At 39.2% G+C, this 19,580-nt stretch overlaps 2 protein-coding genes across 2 annotated transcripts; one reads left to right on the forward strand and one right to left on the reverse strand.

Annotated features, from left to right (window-relative positions):
• The first annotated feature begins 321 nt into the window (after window positions 1-321).
• Window positions 322-3,652, forward strand: LOC121650774 (dynein light chain Tctex-type 3-like). Its single transcript, XM_042002498.1, has 5 exons — window positions 322-424; window positions 1,721-1,762; window positions 1,846-1,969; window positions 2,106-2,183; window positions 2,708-3,652. Exons 1-5 carry the CDS (start codon window positions 398-400, stop codon window positions 2,782-2,784), a joined length of 348 nt encoding a protein of 115 aa, XP_041858432.1. The 5' UTR covers window positions 322-397; the 3' UTR covers window positions 2,785-3,652.
• Window positions 3,653-3,989: 337 nt separating this feature from the next.
• On the reverse strand, window positions 3,990-15,520 carry xk (X-linked Kx blood group (McLeod syndrome)). Its single transcript, XM_042002497.1, has 3 exons — window positions 14,893-15,520; window positions 7,182-7,444; window positions 3,990-5,934 (listed from the first exon to the last, which is right to left on the reverse strand). Exons 1-3 carry the CDS (start codon window positions 15,135-15,137, stop codon window positions 5,015-5,017), a joined length of 1,428 nt encoding a protein of 475 aa, XP_041858431.1. The 5' UTR covers window positions 15,138-15,520; the 3' UTR covers window positions 3,990-5,014.
• Between the last annotated feature and the right edge of the window lie 4,060 nt (window positions 15,521-19,580).

Consider the following 19,580-nt stretch of genomic DNA (forward strand, 5'->3'; position numbering starts at 1 on the left):
CTTGGCACATCTGCATCCTCATGCTGAGACCCAAGTGATCTGGCTTTGCTCTCCTACTCATGAAAAAACATTTAATAAGTAAATGGAAAGGACAATAAGGCTGATCCTTCCATACAATCTGTGCCCAGGGCACATTAAAAGATTCGTTTATTTGTCCATGGCCGTGTATTTTTGTGTATGTGAGAGAGAGCAGGACTCTGCGGATACTGATCTGTCTCTGTAATGTCTTAATTCAACCACAGCACGGCGCTACAACATAACACAACCACCCGCCTCCGCGTGAATAACAGAGTCTTTTCTACGCTCGTTGGTTGTGAGCAGGAGAAGAAACACGGCAACATCAGACGCCGGTTGTCACAAAGAAGACAGGCAGGAAGTATTGTTAGTGGCAGTAACGATGGAGGAGTATAACTCTGGAGATGATGTAAATTTATTTTAATCATTTATCAGACTGGTTCAGAGTCGGTACTTTACATCTGTGTCGGTTAAACCAGTTAGCGGTTAGCTTAGCTAGTTAGCAGACATTTAGCTGTTAGCTTAGCAAGATAAGTAAGCGTTTAACCAGAGTGTGATCTTTAAGTGGTTGATGTTATATACATATATATATATAAAACATGTTGATGTTATATATATATACTGAGAATAATGAACTGAGAGCCATATTTGCCACACAGTAATCGTAACATCGACTAAACGTACTTGCTAATGAATGAATTGACAAATCACTGATGTATTTTATAACCCATTTACTCTTCAAAAGCAGCTATTTATAAACTGGAATATGTAACATTTTTAGATGTATGTTTTAGTTTAAAATGTCTTGTAGTTTAGGGTTAGGTTAGGTTAGGTTAGGGATCGATTATCTAGCATATGACATTTTGCAATATGTTATCCTTAGACTTATTTGAAGAACGTATTTGAAGAAACTGTGTGTTTCTCTGGGTATTAATTAGGTGTAAAGGAGTAATCATAACATTTCAATCTAGATTTGTCAACAATCAATTAAAATAGATATTGTTTTTGTCTTTGTGGGATTTATTACTGATAGAGTAGTCAGAGGAATATTTATAGTTCCTTTTTCCCCCTTTTATTTTTAATGTTAAGTTATGCTTCTTTTATTCTGTAAAGCACTTTGAATCACCCTGTCCTTGATTTGTGCTATAAAAATGAACTTGCCTTGCCTGTAGTGTTGTATTCTCAGACTGAGGGGAATTAACATTTGGCTTATGCAAACCAGTTTGAAAATGTGCTCTGTTTTGGATTTGATTGTTGTGGTAAAGTTGCTAAATTAAAACATCTATTGCTGTGCACTTTTTTATTAATACATAATGTTTTGCTTCACATAATAAAAAGATGTTCTTCCCCATGCACAGAATAAGCAATAGATGACTATTTCCCAAAGTACCAGATAGAAATGGATTAAGGAAATGAGGAGAAAACCTTTGAATAAACTCTTTACAAGATCTCATAAATATACAGGAAGTGAACATTTGAAGCAGGAGAAATTAAACTGAAAACATCAGACAAGTATGGCAGAAAGTATTAAACAGATAAAAGATTAAGCTAAGTCAACAAAGCCATGAAAATTAATATGTGTATTAAAATAGACATATTTCTGTGTAGCTTGACTTTTAACCTCAAAGTTGATGGGCAGTGTGTGTATATTTTACACCACGTGTGAGCTGTGCTGTAAACTAGTTTCTTTGTGCTTACTCTGCAGGTCCTCTTCAATACTGATGACAGCAGTGTCTTAGTGAAAGAGGTTATTTTCAATCCATTAAGCATTAACCACAAACTGGATTTGCTGTATCCATTTACATGACTTCCTGATTGTTTTGTCCTCAGTGTATTGAAGGTGTCATTGGTGGAACAGATTATAACCAGAGTAAAGTGAACCAATGGACGGCCAGTATAGTGGAGCACTCCCTGACTCACCTGGTGAAACAAGGACGGCCGTTTAAATACATCGGTAACCCATTTTTGGCAGGATGAAATCATTATTTGCATATTTACTCTTCACATACAGCAAAATAAATGTGGACTGCTTGTATGTGAAGATTGTGTGAGGTGTAATGTGTATAACAGTGATCTTTGTTGTCTTGCAGTGAACTGTACGATCATGCAGAAGAGTGGTGCCGGTCTTCACACAGCAAACTCCTGCTACTGGGACACTGCAACTGATGGTAAGCCATAACTTTCTAATAAGAGCTTGTATAAGTGGAAGTCAGCACCTGAACCTCAGGTAGTTTTTTGACAAGGGAAAATTCCCTTGTTACATTATGTCAGTGTAGATCAGGGGTGCCCATGTTCGGTCCTCGAGATCTACCATCCTGCAACTTTTAGATGCAACCCTTCTCCAACACACCTGAATCAAATGACTGACTCGTTACCAGGCCTCTGCAAAGCTGATTGACATGCAGATGACATCCGATTTAAGTGTGTTGGAGAAGGGTTGCATCTAAAAGTTGCAGGATGGTAGATCTCGAGGACCGAACTTGGGCACCCCTGGTGTAGATGCTTAAAAGAAGAGTGACAACTTTTACAATCCACCACACACACGATGCCTGAATTTCCTTGCTGTAGCAAGTGAAGATTTTACATAGATTTAATTTATGGCTCTTCATTTAAAGAGTATCAAAGGGTAATTGTAGCTTTCATCTCATGTAGAATTAGATGTAATTTCTCCTGATTGTTTTGTATGTTTCAGGAAGCTGCACCGTCAGGTGGGAGAACCGCACCATGTACTGTGTGGTCAGTGTGTTTGCTGTTGCTGTGGCGCTGTGATGGAAACCCCGAGCTGCAGCCGCTCATCAACACATCGTCAGTCATAAAGCTGTGCTTGAAATGACATTGTGACAGAAAGCCACAAGTATCCTGTGATGAAGCCCTTCCAGTAGAAGCTGATTATTTCTCTCCAAAGGCAGGAACAGCAGGTGTGGTTCGTGCAAATGTTTGTGTGTGTGTGTTCACTTTTGTGTGGACTAAAGTCATGTTTAGAACTTCTGTTTAAAATGTACCTGACACACGTGGCATTCATATGTTCTTTGGTCCAGGCAGAGATTGTGAAGAAAGATCTGAGTATTTATAAATAACGTAACATTTCCATACATGTAAGACATTATTCATTTTTAGCCATGTTAGCAGTAAAACTTTGATAAGGGTGCGTTGTTTCTTTGGTTCAGAAGAAGCTTCTCATTTATGTTTTTGATGTAACTTTTATGTAAAAAATTCTAACCTGTCAAGTTTTTTTAATTTATTTATTTTATTGACGACCAAATACCTGGAACAGTTATGATGTCCTCATCAGCCACAGTTGTACTTTGTGTTTACTTCTAAATATTAGCATACCAAATGTCAGAATAACAGCACATAAAGCTCAAAGCTTTTGAATACATTCCCAAATAAATAAAATTTCCAGCTTAGGAAGTATTTTACTGAAGTCTAACTGTTTTTTTTAAATAAATGAACCCTTTTCTGCTTGTTTAAAGAGTAACTATCAGTATTCATAAAAAGTTTGATAATTTATCTGTGTGGGGAGGACAGTGTGTATTTAGTAGCTTGGTTGTCATTTGACGATAAACATCGCCTCCATGTACTGTTTATCGGCAAAGTTCAATAAATACATTTTTATCAGCTGTAGTTTAAGTGCAATTGTGCATTGATTATTATAAATTAAAGGTGGAAATGGTTTAAATATGGCAGGGATCTCAAACTCTGCTTCTTGAGGGCCAATGTCCTGCAGCTTTTAGATAATTCCCTGCTTCAATACACTAGACTCACATTAACAAATTATTGTGTAGAACTTGACAAGCTGATGGATCCATTTAATTTTAATTAGAGCTCAGAATAATCTACAACCTGCAGGAATGTGGCCTTTGGCTACCAGAGTCTGATAAAAAAGAATTGTTATCAACTTGCAATTTGGGTGATTGTCCACTAGAGGTCAGCACAAAACATGGAGTGGTGTGTAAAAGAAAGAATCCACACCATTTTCACATATAAATATATATTTATTTCAATTTTAACATTGGACTTCATATTTTAAACACGTTTTTGTTGTGTATGAGACTCAGTATTTTTTTGGCATTAAATGTTGCTTATTTGTACAAACATTAGCATTCATATGATTTATGAGGCCATTGTTCCTCTGCAGATACATAGCAAAAAAGTAGCAAAAAATACACAAACAACCAAAAGAAACGCACTAACATTCTCTCTCGCACACATAATTTACATTAAAGGTGAGCAACTATATCTTGCATTTTCAGTTACACATAACCCATTTTTTGTGCAGTGTAAATATTCTAACTAACATATAGACAGAGCTGACAGACGTAACAGGCAAAAAAAGCTTTTCACGTCACTATGGCTGCTGCTCAACAATTGATTCGAAGACACTTAAAATTCTTTGTGTAAACGTGCAAAAAAACATTACGCTTCTTGGAAATGCCCGTGCTTCACAGTAACGTGTTTGGTGATGGAACAGGCTGTTCATCATGTAGAGATGAAACATTTCGTCAAGCACAAAAAGCACATCACAAAAGCAGCGTGTTAATTATAAAGCTCTTATTAAGGAGTCTAAAAAGCTGATTGCTTGCAGCTATTAAACTGGTGAGGGGGGTTAAATGAAGAGAAGACCTACCACGCCACCCCCCCCCTTCAGAATAACTTACACCTCATTTGAGGCATCTCGCATGCACACCTTCATGCCAAAAGTAAATATAATACAATCACTTTAAATGCATGGCTCCTTGTGATCAGTAATGCAGCATATGGTGGGGTTTGTGAGAGATTACTTGTATTAAAGGCTGCAGGATGGAAGGTTGACATGTAGGCTGATAAGACAGGTGAGCATCACCTCTGCAGCCAGGACAAGTGTGTCATGGCAGAGCTGAGATGGATTTATGACATCAAGCGAGTGTAAACTCAATTCACAAAGGGATCCACGTGGCACTTCGAAGTTTACAGAATGTATGAACAGTCTCTGCATGGCACGTCCAGCAGCTGCGCGGCTTTAAACGTTGCAGTGGCTGACGTCACCATTGAGTCCACCTCTCGTATTCACGTCCTCGTCATTAGGAATGTCATTGATTGTGTCATTGAGCACGTCATATGTTGTGTCATTAGGCATGCCATCTGTACTGTCACTGGCTGTGTCTTGGTTTTGGTTGTTGGCCGGATCTGTGCAAGTGGACTGCTCAAGCGCGGCCTTCCTCATCGGTCTGTTCTGAGGCGAAGCAGAATTGCACATGAGGCACAGGAGAGACGAGCAATCCCAAAGGCCCTGCGTCATGCTGGAGGAGAAGAGCTTCCGGCATGGATGACAGAACTGGTAGAAGACCAGCATGAAGAAGATAGCCATGGTGTACGCTACCAGCAGCTGCAGGACCAGGAGTGGGGCACAGATAAACTTGTAGAAGTCTGTTTTATAGATGTACCACAGAAGAAGCAACGAGGCGTTCTCCACAAATCGCAACATGTAGTAAACAGCCATGCGATACCAGTTCTGGGACTTATTGATGAGGTCTGGGTCATTTAGTTTCACCTGCACGGCTGACCAGCAGAACATGTTGATGCCAGCATACAGGAAGGTGAGCAGGCACAGCACGATGGTGGTCCCCACCCTTGTGAGAGTTTTTTCTATATTTTCTGGGAATGGCGAGTGGCTCTGCCAGAACAGGATCCAGGGGTAGAGGAAGAAAACAAGGAAGTTTAAGAAAACCACAGGCAGGACCCAGAGCTGCAGGACAGAGCTGAACAGAACCAGAACCACAACACGAGTGGCGATCTCGAAGCTTCTCCACAGGAAAATGCACAAGTAAGCCATGGGCCGGATGTCCACCTCATAGTCATCGTACTTTATCTTAATGGCCAGGATGTTGCAGCGCAGCGCTCCATAAACGATGGACAGGAGGGAGATCACCATTAGTGTTCCTATTGCAGAAGAAAACACAGAAAAATGAAGACACTGTTTAAAAAACAGGTACAGTATATATTAAGATTGTCAGCTGGCATCAAAGCAGAATTAGGATAATTTTTGTCCCATTTTATTTTCTTAAAAAATCTTCCCTCACATATCTGGTCTGTTCTGATTATGTTTATACAGCATAAAGAATGATTTTAGGCATTTTCTTATGTTTTAATTTCATCTTAACATGGATTAAATTACTTTTCCACCTCACTGATCTACACTTTAGTATTTTGTTAAAGGTGACATTTCTTTTGTGTGTGTGTGTGTGTGTGTGCATTTAGTGTAATGATCCCTCTAACTCATCCTGCAGAGTAAAGAATTGGGTCATTATGTGCTCCCTGTAGTGATGTTGAAAGAGTTCTGGGTGAAATAATGACCTGAACTCAACATAAGTCTTCCAAAGCCCCTCAAAATGTGTAATCTTCATGATGTCTCATTGGTTTAAACAATTTTGAACCTAAACATTCCTCACAATTACAAGGAAAGTGTAAACACCAACATAAAACATGACGATTCTAACATGTACTGTCAATTTTATTTCTTATCAGATGGTGTTTTGTCATTTTATTTATTTATTTATTTATTGAATTTCAGGCCTGCAACATAAAGCTCCTGTAATGACATGTTCAGGATGACTGATATGATTGGTGTCCTCAAACAACTTTCCAAGTATGGATTTTTTTAAACTGACAGCATTTAGTGTCAGGCTATTTTAACAGCCAATGTGAACAAGAAGTAATAGCAGTAAGCAAAAGCAACTTAATGTACATATAGTCTCCTGATTAGTTTTACTGAATGATTCAGGATCAATCATTAACGACTATGTAAGTCGTCACAATCAGACTAATTAATTCATTAAGGACACAGGCGCGGCAGCGGCTACTGAAATATTTTTATAATAATATTTATTTTGACCTAATTTGAAGACCAGATGCCCCAGTTTGACTCTGTGTGAACGATTTCCTAAATGCCCCATTTAGGAATACTGATTCCTACACTAACATAGTGCTGCAGCCTGATCCCAGATCTGTACAAATTGGCAGACAGAATTACCATGTTCTACCCTCAACATCAGAGAGATTGCATAACAACACTTGACTTATGAAACAATATCCCCTTATTTCCATTATAGCACTGTACAACTCAGCCCACACTGTTGCACACTTGCGATAGACTCATAAATTTCACAAACAGTACAACTCCTACTCACCTCTGCCGATGGAGATGCCCTGCTGCAGGATGCAGATGTAGAGCTGCAGGGTGAGCTGGGGGGCTGATCCCAGGAAGGCTTGAATGACAGAGGTGCGGGCGAAGGCTGCTCGGTGTGTAAACAATTTTCCCTCCGCCTGCCCCACCTGCCGCTCCACTTCCTCAGACTGACCCCCGCGGGGCATCTGCTTCTTCCTTGTGATACTGACATAAGGCTCTTCCACTCGGCCCACACTGCCATAGATACAGAACGCCTCCAGACACCTGAAACAGCAGAAGAGAAGAGAACATGAAGGACTGGCAGCATCTCACTACTAAAGATATTTCCGACAGCTAGACTATTGCTGATGATGCTGGGGAAAATACAAAATAGAGCAACCATCTTCTACTGCATTACCAGGTTGACTTTGTAGGACAAATAGTCTGAATAGAAGCTACAAAATCTCCCTCTCTTCCACTAGATCATTTAGCAGGACTTGAAGATGTTCCTGAGAAAGATGGAAGCTCTCCAGTGCATTCAGTCAGCCCTGGGGCTTACTCTTGATGAGGTATGCCTGAAAACATGTCCTCTGGGAAGCATTCAGATGGCTCCTTCAATGGCTCCTTTTGATGCCAGGATTCTGGCTGCAAACCATCCCAGTGTCTGTCCTCTGCTCAATGAGGAAAATAGGACCACATCATCCACAAAAAGAAAGATGGAGTACTGAGCTGACTGAAGTGGAAACCCTCTCACCCAAAATGTTATTAAGAATCTATAACAAAGGCTACCACTGGCATATTCCAACACCCACCGGAAACTACTCTGACTTACTGCCGGCAATGCAAACCAAGCTCTTACTCTGGTTGTACTGAAACAAAATGGCCTGAGTTCCCCACAATCCCAAAGCAGCTCCCAAAGATCACCACGAGGGACACAAAATCTAAATCTAAAATGGAGTGAGGTGACATTTATTTAGCTCCTAACATAGTTTTGTTACTTTGAAAAAAAACTGTGCTGGAAAAAAAAAATAAACAAAACAAAAAAATTACAGACAGACTTGAGACCCAAAACTGCATTTGTCTTATTAAAGATGAGGAGTTTATTGTTACTGTACAAATGTAATTATAGTATAAGGGGCAAAATTAAAAGAAATGGAGCACTTAAATAGTAAAATAAAAAAACAAATACACACAACAACAAACTACTTACATTCACGCATTCTCACACTCCAACATCCAGTTGTAGTTGGTCAGCAACAGATCTCATACTTGTTCTTTAGCCAAATGATCTGACGTGTGTCTTTCAACTTGAAAGAGTTTATAAAAATGTGCTCCCTCATAAATTATTTAGAGCCGCTTTCAAGGCTGAGCAGCATTTCTGTTTACTTGTTTCCTTAAAAATTTTATTTCATTTGTGTTGTTCATGATTACAAACCCTTGATTTAAAGCAGGTTTTTGTGAGTTTTTTATTTTTCTTGTTTTCTTGGCAACTTTTTACTTATTGGTCATTCATAAAAAGAATAGTAAAATTTCCCAGAGGAAAAGGTTACATTCCCCAATGTTTATGTATTGATTCAAACTGAAACTATGTTAAATTTAAAAACATACTTTTGCTTAACATTCCATTCAAATGACTGAATAGTATTTTTTTAAATGTAAATTAAGTTTATTATCATTATTAATTGGTCTTAAAACTTTGAGCATTAGCTGAATATGAATAAAGATGCATTTGACAGTGTAAGTTGACAGTCTGAGAAATAATAGGTGCAGCAATCACAGTGAAATGTTGCAGCTATAAGTAGCTGCAGAAGCTTTCCCCCTCAATTTAAGCGACATCATTCACAAGCTCTGTGGAGAGGCAGGGATTTGCAAACATGATACTTGAACATGATACTAAAACACTTCAGTGTAGAATGCTTGCAATGGTCACAGTCAGCTAAGCAGCAGGATTTAACCCACAGCAGGGCTGAGGGACAAACTGTTTATCAGTTAAAATACTTTGGACCAACATGCAAGGGGAACTCATCACTGAACTATTGAAAATGAATAAACTTAGATGAGTTTTACAGGGATAAATAAATCTCAATTAAGGGTGCAGCAGCAAAGATAAAATATAAAAAAAGACTAATGTAAAAAAAAAGAAAGAAAATTATACATGATGTATAAATAGACTAAACCAGCCTTGAGTTAACCAAGGCAGGTTGGCTGGACATGATTGGGAGAAATGCTGTCATAAATGAAAAAATTCAAGTTCTTTTATAAAGGTACAGCCTGTTTGAGTCTTGCTGGCAATGTGATATCCCACCATCTCCTAATAAAGGTACCAAGTCAACTGCTAAAATTCTGACTGGTTTCATGAACATTTCAGCGTTGTTCCCAACACCAAGTAAAAATCTAGCAGAACACCTTCAGAGTTTCTGCTAACGAACAAGATGATTGATGGCATTAACCATGAAGTTGCAACATCAACAAGAGTTTTTGTGATGCAGCCTCATCATACATTAGAATCTCACTGGAATGATCTGATGCATGAAGCAAAGTGAGCTCTTACCTGGTGACTGTTTTGAGTTCCTATCAAAGTGCCTCCTGACTGCGACTTTGTCTGTCTCCTGCTATAGGAGTAAGCGTGGTTTCCATATCTGCTGATATTGAACTGATCATCTGAAGGATGAGCTGAGCCTGGCTGTACAGCTGCATATGAAAATGATCATTACTATGTGACCTCTCACACAATGTCACTGTCACTTTGCTATAAATATTGATGAACAGCTCCTATAACTGGCAAGTGAAAATGATTCTCTGATGCGTCTCGCATTAATCACTTCACTAGTCTGCAACACTTCTCTTTACCATGTTAACCTCCTTTGTTAACTTTATTTACATACAAGCCTCAAATTCCACTGTCAGAGGAAATAAAACATTTTAAACCTCATTTAAAAAGGTAGAAAAAAACCCAATCCAAATACGTTTGTTTGGTCAAATTACTAAGAAAGCCCTCAGCCCAACTAAATAGACAGATTAAAGTCCACTTATGTCAAATGTACACAAATAAGGAATGAAAACAGAGCTACTTGTTGAAAATAAATGACGAAAGTAAAAACAAGTAGAAAAGTGTTTTAGTGAAACAACCAGCTGTGTAATTTATGTTGTGACAGAATGATAAAATTTGCTTAAGTCTTGTTGTGGGCAGATAAGATGAGGAAGTGCCTCGTACTGCCTACAGCAGAAACAGAAATTTCCCTTCATGCTTGTGTTGACAGAGATAAGGAGCCGCAGCAAGACATACTATTCTTAGAGCTGCTCTTTAGAGGGTCTGCATCCTTTACCACCCGGGTGACATTGTGGCTAGCTGGGTGGGCGGAGTTTCACTCCATTTTAACTGGGCGATCAGCTGGGGTATCGGCCGGATGACCCACTTAGATTCAACAGCTTATTCAATGAGAAGACCCCTTTTAAACACATGGGTGGAACAAACCAATAAGAGTTGGTTTGCAGATAATCTTGGAAAATGTTCCAACTTTCTAAATGTTGTGTGGTCTTTATTTAAGTTCAATAGATAACTGCATTAAAATGATTCCTTAAACAAATTCTATCTATATTACGATTCTGTTCAGCTGCTCTAAGCAGTAACTAAAGTTATGTCCCAGTTTAACTCCTTTAAGCTTGTGACATACTCCTCAAGAACAAGAACTTTGTTTTTTTTTTCTTGACGCTACAAGAACAAGTTAGTTTTGGTCTGGTTAACTCATACTCCACGAGAAACTTCATTCGTGGCAGGGTGGGGCTAAGCATGCAATGGTCTCCTCGTCTTTATTTACCATGTGTTGCATTCATTTTCATACTTTCTCACCAGCTTGATCAGCTGTTAATTAAAGCTATCCGTTCAACCTCAGAAACCATCAGAAATGCAGAAGTGACAACTTTCTGCTTCACGCTTTCCCGCTTTAACTTTGCCCACCTCAAATGTCTGACCAATCACATAATACTTCTCGGAGCCCCGCAAGAACAAAGTTCTGCTTGGCTGATGCATCGAGAACAAGCTGCAAACTGTCCCCAAACATTTCTGTGAGAACAAAATGACGTCATTTCGTACTTGTGGCCTCGAGAACAAGAAAATTCTTGCTTTTCACAGTCTGTAACAGCCTTCATACTGCATTGTCCTTATTTTTTAAGAGACCTCCAATGGACACTGTTGCACTTTGCAGAGTACAGCTTAAAACAAATGCATGCAAAATTATTACTTTATTATTAACTTTGTCTTATTTTTATTTTCAACTTTGCTCCTAAAGATCCAGGCCTCCTTTGTTTTGGTAAACCCTCTTTCCATTAGCAAAAAATCTTCCCGTACATTTAAGCAGCAAACTCCACCCCCGCTCTTCATCACTTCTCTCAAGTCATCACCCGACTGACTAAAAAGAAGCCGATCCACTGAGAAAACATGTGAATCTAAAGAATAATCATTCCAATGCAAACTGGAGGGGAAACAGTTTGCTTAAGCTCAGAGACACAGCTATTTAATGTCAGTCTAATTTTTCTCATCAAGCACATCACTATAGCACCTTTGTTAGTATCAGTTATGTATCAGCTCCTGGCCCTTTAAGGCCTCGATCTCCTGAAAGTCCTACTAGGCTCTGATTGGTCCAAAAAGCTGGCATCAGGTAGCCCTCTTCTTTTTATGGGGTACCAAACAAGCCATTAGCCATGTATTAAGTTAAACACGCACTACAGAACTTTTGCAGATTTACTCAGTGACGTCCCCCTATCAATAGTTAATTAAGCATCTATCTTGCAACCTACCTGGACTGTGAGCTCTCCAGCCAGTAAAAGATCTTGACTCTTGTCATATGTCTTGCTCTGTCCCCCTCTTTCTTTCTTTCTTACTCTTTTCATCTGATAATGTCTTCTTGCATTTCTTTGTTGAATCAGCCATGGTGCCAGTGTGTTTATATGTGCTTGTTAAATGTGTTAAGGACTGCATCCTTAAAGCAAAAGTTAGGTGGGGTTTCTCAGCTTCAGGACACTGCTGGGCAGGTAATGTTTCACAGTGCGCCTTTAAAGTCTTAAGCCATGTCCACAGCTGCACACAAGTGTTATGACCAACCAACGCAGATTTTTCTACACATTTCTACATTTTAAAAGCAGTTTTCAGAAACTGAAAACTAACATTCAGTAAAATGCGTTGACAGGTGTGAAGACTTTCAGTTAATCCTTCTATATTTTTTATGTGTGGACAGGATAACTGGTGTTTTTAGCTCACAGAGTTCGAGTGAGCACAACCATCAGTGTGTGTGGCTTGTGTCGAAATACATTTTGAAAACTCTTTTGTTTACATAGCAATGGCAGACGTACCAAATATTCTGGTGGGCTAGATAGCCATCCTTTGGTTTGGCATGCTCATAACAGCATTTCAATCGTGTCCCTAAATTTTATGTAAATACTGCCCTGTAGATGGAATTTTTTTTAGGAAAAATGTCTCTTGTATCTCATGGAGTATGTAACAGCCTTAACAGACTGAAAAATGGCTGCCCTGTTTACTACTGTGTGTATTGACTTGTTCACCAGTTTGCTACTCAACTAGAAATAGTAATTTCTATGTTTTTTCCATGCTGCATCTTTCTAGATATATTTACGGCCTCAGGTGGAGGTTATATCACACAGAAATTACTTTGCTGCTGCATCTCAACCAGGTTAATTCCGTTGCTAGAATTATAGGAGTTAAATTTAGTTTGCTTCCTCTCTTGTCTTCCCTGTGCAGGTCTGTCTTGGTTTTACACAACAGCGCCAGCGTTGCACTCATCAACATGGTAATCCATCCCATATTCCTGTTTGTTATTACAAAGTATAGACCATAGCGGGATGATCTTCCTAATTTTTTTTTAACATTGTCAGTAATGTATTCCTGGCTTTTTTAAAGGCTGTTTTTAGTCTAAAAAAAGCCAAATCCAAATTAAGCTCATGGAAGAGGCAGAATATCAGTTTAGTGTCTTTAAAGGAGGAATGTGACAAAGGTGGTCTTTGAACTTCTCATGCTGTGCACAAAAAGCTCAACAACACGCTGACATAAAGCTAACAAAACCCTTACATTGTCTAACAACCAAAAGTAATGTAGGATGTAAAACTTTTACTTCTTCAGTGTCAAAAAAGCTCCACAGTTGCTGAAATCATAAGTTAACACATCATGACCTACACTAACATAGGCTTCATTTGACCTTTTTAGAAAAACTTTGTAAGAGAAATTATTCATTTTCATTCTGAATTTATTCTGAAGGGATTAAAGAGGCATTACTGCTATGAAGAACTATAAAACTGCAAAACACAGAGGACCAAAAAGAAAAAACATAAATACATGAATCAAATAAAATCAAAGTACACTGAAATAAAAACAAAGCTGCAGATGCTTGGATATGGCATTAACCATCCATATGGCAGTTTTTCAGACTTAAGAAAGCTTCCACTAAAGCAACAGAGATCCTTAGATATGTTTCCTTTCTTTGTGATGAGTAAAAGGAACTTTAAAGGCAAAACATGTGGAGTGTCCCTTTAAGAGACCAACTGGAAGATATACACTACTGTTCAAAAGTTTGGGGTCACTTTGCCATGGGATTCAATAGGGAAGTGACCCCAAACTTTTGAAAGGTAGTGTATATAAATTTGTCTGTTGAGATTTTAGCCATGTATTAACTTTAACAAATCATCTCATTAAATGACTATGCACTTCCATCAGGGCTGCTTCTGTTTTAAAACCTTATTAATCCAGTGACAGTTCTCTAAAAATAATCCATTAGTTTAATGGTTTATCGCAACTCAACTAAGCTTTATTTATGAAGGGCCTTTCAAACAAAAATGCAACACAAGCTGCTCCAATTTAAGCTCTTGGAAGAGGCAGAATACCAGTTTAGTGTCTATAAAGTGTTTGGCTTTTGTTGTCCAATTAATTTGCTAAGAAAAATTCAGTTTGATATGTAAAAAAAGACAGAAAAGCAGCAAAATCTCATGCAAGGTCAAAATAGCTGGAGATTACTTTTCCATCTATCTGTAAATCAACTAATCAGCCAGTGGCCTAAATGTTTAGAGGTGAGTGGGTTGTAAAGCCTGCACTAGATCTCCTGCTGTTTGTACATCTAAGGAGAGTGTTGGTTGTGTGTGTATAGCAGGGAGGCTCTCTGTGAACAGGATTAGGTTCGTGTTCCTACAGCTCAAGCAGATGGTCCAGTCAGACCAGGCCTAATGTGGATTTATTCCTCCATCAGTGCAGAGCATCCTTGAGTTTCATAATGGTGATTTAAGGTACTTTCAGACAGAGCAGTCATGAATAAATCAGGCATGCTTAGCCTGTGAGATCAGGACTGAATGGGATCAAATTGAAAGTGCTCTGGTTGAACAGACTTGCTGCTGTGTGGAGTTATGAAACATATCGATAAGCAGGATCGGGCCCTATTGATTAGCCTTTTACTTCCGATCAACATAACACACATACATCACAGCTCCTGCATGTTAACAGCCATCCAGGCAAAAGGCCAGAAAAGACGAAAACACAACAATAACATGTGCGCAGTGCTCAAACACCAACAACAACAAAACAGCTCAGCAGACAGACTGGGGATGTTGGGGTGGGGAAAAACATCCGCGGACACCCCAACAACACCAGTGGCTGGTTAGAGGCACATCCCTGCAGAATAAACTGCTGCTTAAGAAAATTTGTGAAACAAAGAGATAAACATGTCATCACTGACCTGACGATGGGACCGAGCTGCAGGATGTGCAGCAACAGGATGAGCGGTCTGTCTCTGCTCAGGTCCCGGTGGATGAAGGTGAGGGTCAGCTGCACGAGAACGGACGGTACGAGCGTGAAGAGGAGCGTGAGTCCCTGCCAGATCTGGTCCCCGGCGGAGCGGTACGTGGAGCTGAGGTACAGCGCTGCCGTAGTCTCGGCCGTGAACAGAGACACCGACACAAAGATGGAACTGGGGAGTCGCATCCTCACTCACACCGCCATTTGGGGAAGGCTGCTTCGCTCCGCGTCTCCACATCCATAACGGGACCACCGAACGGGACGGCCTTGTGTTGGAGGCACGCCGCCGTCACCGCAGCTTCATCCAGCGACTCTAAGCAAGCAGAAGGGCTACAGACAAGTGTTGTCCCGGAGAGAGACTGCGGGGGGCGCGAGAGGCGCTGCGCTCTCTGGTGCGCAATGATAGCCTGACAGTGAGAAGATAACACCCTGCAGGCAGTGATGTAGTTATTATGATCATCCAAGCAGCAGCAGTAAGCAAAAAGCCTTTGTGAGACTGTACCTTCTATTCATTAACACAAAACACTGCTGCTGTAACACTACAGCACAAACTATGCCATACATCTGTATGAAATACAGTACAAACCCCAGTTCCCAAAAAGTTGTGACAGAGCAAAATGTAAATAAAAGAAATGTTATGATTTGTTAATTTCATAAACCCATATTGTATTCCCAATAGAATACAACATATCAGATGCTGAGATTGAAACATTTTACCATTTCATGCAAATTACAAGTTCATTTTGAATTTCATAATCGCAACATACAGGGGCTCGTCATAAAATTAGAATACCGTGAAATAGTTGATTTATTTCAGTAATTTTATTCAAAAAGTGAAACTGGTATAGTGTAGACATTCATTCCTCACAGACTGACATATAGCAAATGTTTATTTCTTTTTTAATTTGATGATTATAACTGACAACTAATAAAAACCCCAAATTCAATATTGCAGAAAATTAGAATATTAGAATATATAAGACCGATACAAAAATAGGGTTTCTAGAAATGTTGGCCAACTGAAAAGTATGAACATGAAAAGTATGAGCTTGTACAGCACTCAATACTTAGTTGGGGCTCCTTTTGCCTGAATTACTGCAGCAATGTGGCGTGGCATGGAGTTCATCAGTCTGTGGCACTGCTCAGGTGTTATGAGAGCCCAGGTTGCTCTGAGAGTGGCCTTCAGCTCTTCTGCATTGTTGGGTCTGGCATATCGCATCTTCCACCTCACAATACCCCATAGATTTTCTACGGGGTTAAGGTCAGGTGAGTTTGCTGGCCAATTAAGAACAGGGATACCATGGTCCTTAAACCAGGTACTGGTAGCTTTGGCACTGTGTGCAGGTGCCAAGTCCTGTTGGAAAATTAAATCTGCATCTCCATAAAGTTGGTCAGCGGCAGGAAGCATGAAGTGCTCTAAAACTTTCTGGTAGACGGCTGCTTTGACCATGGACCTAAGAAAACACAGTGGACCAACACCAACAGATGACATGGCACCCAAACCATCACTGACTGTGGAAACTTTACACTCAACCTCAAGCAACGTGGATTCTGTCCCTCTCCTCTCTTCCTCCAGACACTGGGACCTTGATTTCCAAAGGACATGCAACATTTCCTTTCATCAGAGAACATAACTTTGGACCACTCAGCAGCAGTCCAGTCCTTTTTGTCTTTAGCCCAGGCAAGACGCTTCTGTCTCTTGTTCAAGAGTGGCTTGACACAAGGAATGCGGCAGCTGAAATCCATGTCCTGCATACGTCTGTGTGTGGTGGTTCCTGAAACACTGACTCCAGCTGCAGTCCACTCTTTGTGAATCTCCCCCACATTTTTGAATGGGTTTTGTTTCACAATCCTCTTCAGGGTGTGGTTATCCCTATTGCTTGTACACTTCTTTCTACCACATCTTTTCCTTCCCTTCACCTCTCTGTTAATGCGCTTGGACACAGAGCTCTGCGAACAGCCAGCCTCTTTAGCAATGACCTTTTGTGTCTTGCCCTCCTTGTGAAAGGTGTCAATGGTCGTCTTTTGGACAACTGTCAGGTCAGCAGTCTTCCCCATGATTGTGTAGCCAACAGAACTAGACTGAGAGACTGATTAAAGGCCTTTGCAGGTATTTTGAGTTAATTAGCTGATTAAAGTGTGGCACCAGGTGTCTTCAATATTGGACCTTTCCACAATATTCTAATTTTCTGGGATATTGAATTTGGGGTTTTCATTAGTTGTCAGTTATAATCATCAAAATGAAAAGAAATAAACATTTGAAATATGTCAGTCTGTAACGAATGGATGTCTACAAATTTTACAAGTTTCACTTTTTAAATGGAATTACTGAAATAAATCAACTTTTTCATGATATTCTAATTTTATGTCGAGCACCTGTATACCTCAAAAAAGTTGGAACAAGAGCAAATAAAAAGCTGGGAAAGTAACTGGTGCAAAAGAAAAACAACTGGAGGAGTATTTGGGCTAACTGGCAACAGGTGAGTAACATGACTGTCGTGCAAAAAGAGCATTTCAGAGAAGCAAGTAAATCATACTTGTAGTTTCTGTGAACACAGTTCTTTGTGCAGTCCAGGCAAGAAACTAGATCAGCCCTTACTCTGGAACAATCTGCCAGAGAAGATCAAATGCTCCACTATTTTTTTAGTCGCAAACACCATTTCAGTCACAAATAAAAAACAATGTCTGTATAGGCAAGTGCTTATTTCACATTTAGCTGAAACTTGGTTCTGACTCTTGATCGTTGTTAAGATTTTTCTGGTCATACAGTGTGTTTACATTTAGATATGAAGCTAGTATTTTCAGCTCTCTTAACACAATGTGTTCTGAGATATTATTATTCTCAAAATGTCTCAGTCCTTTGTCAGTTCAGGGTAATAGAAACAAGGTCACTGTGTACAAGAACAATGTGCAGATAGCTGATGATGTAATTATTGATAACTGTGTATGTGTACAGAACTTCAGTATCTAAGAAATAATATTTCTTTGTGCGCTATAAGTGATGTTACAGAGAAAAGATTCTTTGAGGCTGACTGCTTTGAACTGTACTCTGTCATAGAAAGAATTTGTTTGCCTTAAGACTCATTCAGACCAAGGCTTTGTTAATAGTAATATTGAATCAACTCCTCCACATTTATCTTTTTATTTTAAAATTATTTTGGGGTGGGGTTAGGAAAATGTCACAGAGGAACTGATGTTTTGGCAGCTTGGGCCCTTGGAAACATTCTGGTCCACACTCCAGACCACTTTATTACTATTTTATTACCACTTTATTACTACCATTACTAGCAGTAATGCACCAATTTGTTTTTGCCAACTGCCAAAAAATATAAAGAGTAAGAAGAACTTCAGCACAGACATCAGGGTTTATTGAAAGCATCAAAGGGAGCATATGGGGAAACAAGCAACTGGAATGAAAGAGGGCAAATTTCATGCTCATGGATTAAGAGTAAATGTGTTTCTTATTACATCTTCCTCACATCTGTGATGTTATGAGTATTGTAAGTTACATAGTTATAAGTAATAGAGGTATAGTAAGTTAAATACTGCCCCCCTTTGGAGGAATATGTATATATATATATATATATATATATATATATTCACACCATCAGTGTGTGAATATGATGTATAATGTAAAGCGCTTTGAGTATCATTCCAGGTACAGCAAAGCACTATATAAATTCAGACCGTTTACTATTTATCTCTAATTGCCACTGGGATTGCAATTGTAAATTATAAATGTACTGGGAACATATTGGCTCCATCCCCATCCCCTGCACCCTACATTGGAAAAAGTGTGGACAGTTGGTGGATATAAATTTGGATAGGTGCCCGTATTTCTGTTTGTCTCTGTAAATATTTAAATTGGCTTTACATCAGGTTGCAGGAAGGAATGTCAACATTTTTCTTCCACACGCTTTATTAATAACAATATTTCCATATTAATTTTGAACAGCTTGAATTGCAAAAGAGCACACACATACACACAGATACACATACAGCTTATAAATATTCAGCAACAGGCACAGATAGCATCAGGTAACTGCTTTGGTTTGCTGTTGTTCACAGGCCTTTTTACCTTCGTCACAGATGCTCAAAGCATCTTCCAGTGTTATTGGACTCAAATATGTAATCATTTTAACATTAGATTTTTTTAAGGCCACATTATCACATTTATGTATAGACATCCATCAATGACTGTAATCCACAGAACTGATTTGCAAAAAGTTGCCTCTTGAACAGACTGAATTGGAAGTAAAATTAATTTCTCACATTGATAACATCTTCTGCTCTTTTCTCCTCTGTCTCATAACAAAGCTACACTCTAACATACTTTTATATTCTACACAGGGGCAAAACAAATTAGAAGATATTATCATTTTGAACATCTGAACACAGTAGCTTACACGGCTGGAAACATCAACAAACAGCAACACAGTGTCACCTTGGGTAAAACGGGTGAGCCATAATATTGCACGAAATGGGGCTTTCATTTCATTTAAGGTTATGACAACAGTAATTTGAGAGATTATGTCTCTAGAGACGTAAACCGACAGGTCTGCGTTATGTGACGCTCAGCTGGTGAAGTGATAGAAAAACTTTTAAAGGCATTATGTGAGTCTAGTTTTT

This window comes from Melanotaenia boesemani, chromosome 12 (assembly GCF_017639745.1).
Source record: "Melanotaenia boesemani isolate fMelBoe1 chromosome 12, fMelBoe1.pri, whole genome shotgun sequence".
Taxonomy (NCBI): Eukaryota; Metazoa; Chordata; class Actinopteri; order Atheriniformes; family Melanotaeniidae; genus Melanotaenia; species Melanotaenia boesemani.

Coding starts and splice junctions, on each gene's coding strand:
- LOC121650774 (XM_042002498.1), top strand. CDS start 398: ATGGAGGAGTATAACTCTGGAGATGAT. Junction 1,763..1,845: donor GCAGTGTCTTAGTGAAAGAG/GTTATTTTCAAT, acceptor TTTTGTCCTCAG/TGTATTGAAGGTGTCATTGG. Junction 2,184..2,707: donor CTGGGACACTGCAACTGATG/GTAAGCCATAAC, acceptor TGTATGTTTCAG/GAAGCTGCACCGTCAGGTGG.
- xk (XM_042002497.1), bottom strand. CDS start 15,137: ATGCGACTCCCCAGTTCCATCTTTGTGTCGGTGTCTCTGTTCACGGCC. Junction 7,445..14,892: donor CAGCTCGGTCCCATCGTCAG/GTCAGTGATGAC, acceptor CTGCTGTTTCAG/GTGTCTGGAGGCGTTCTGTA. Junction 5,935..7,181: donor GGGCATCTCCATCGGCAGAG/GTGAGTAGGAGT, acceptor CTTCTGCAATAG/GAACACTAATGGTGATCTCC.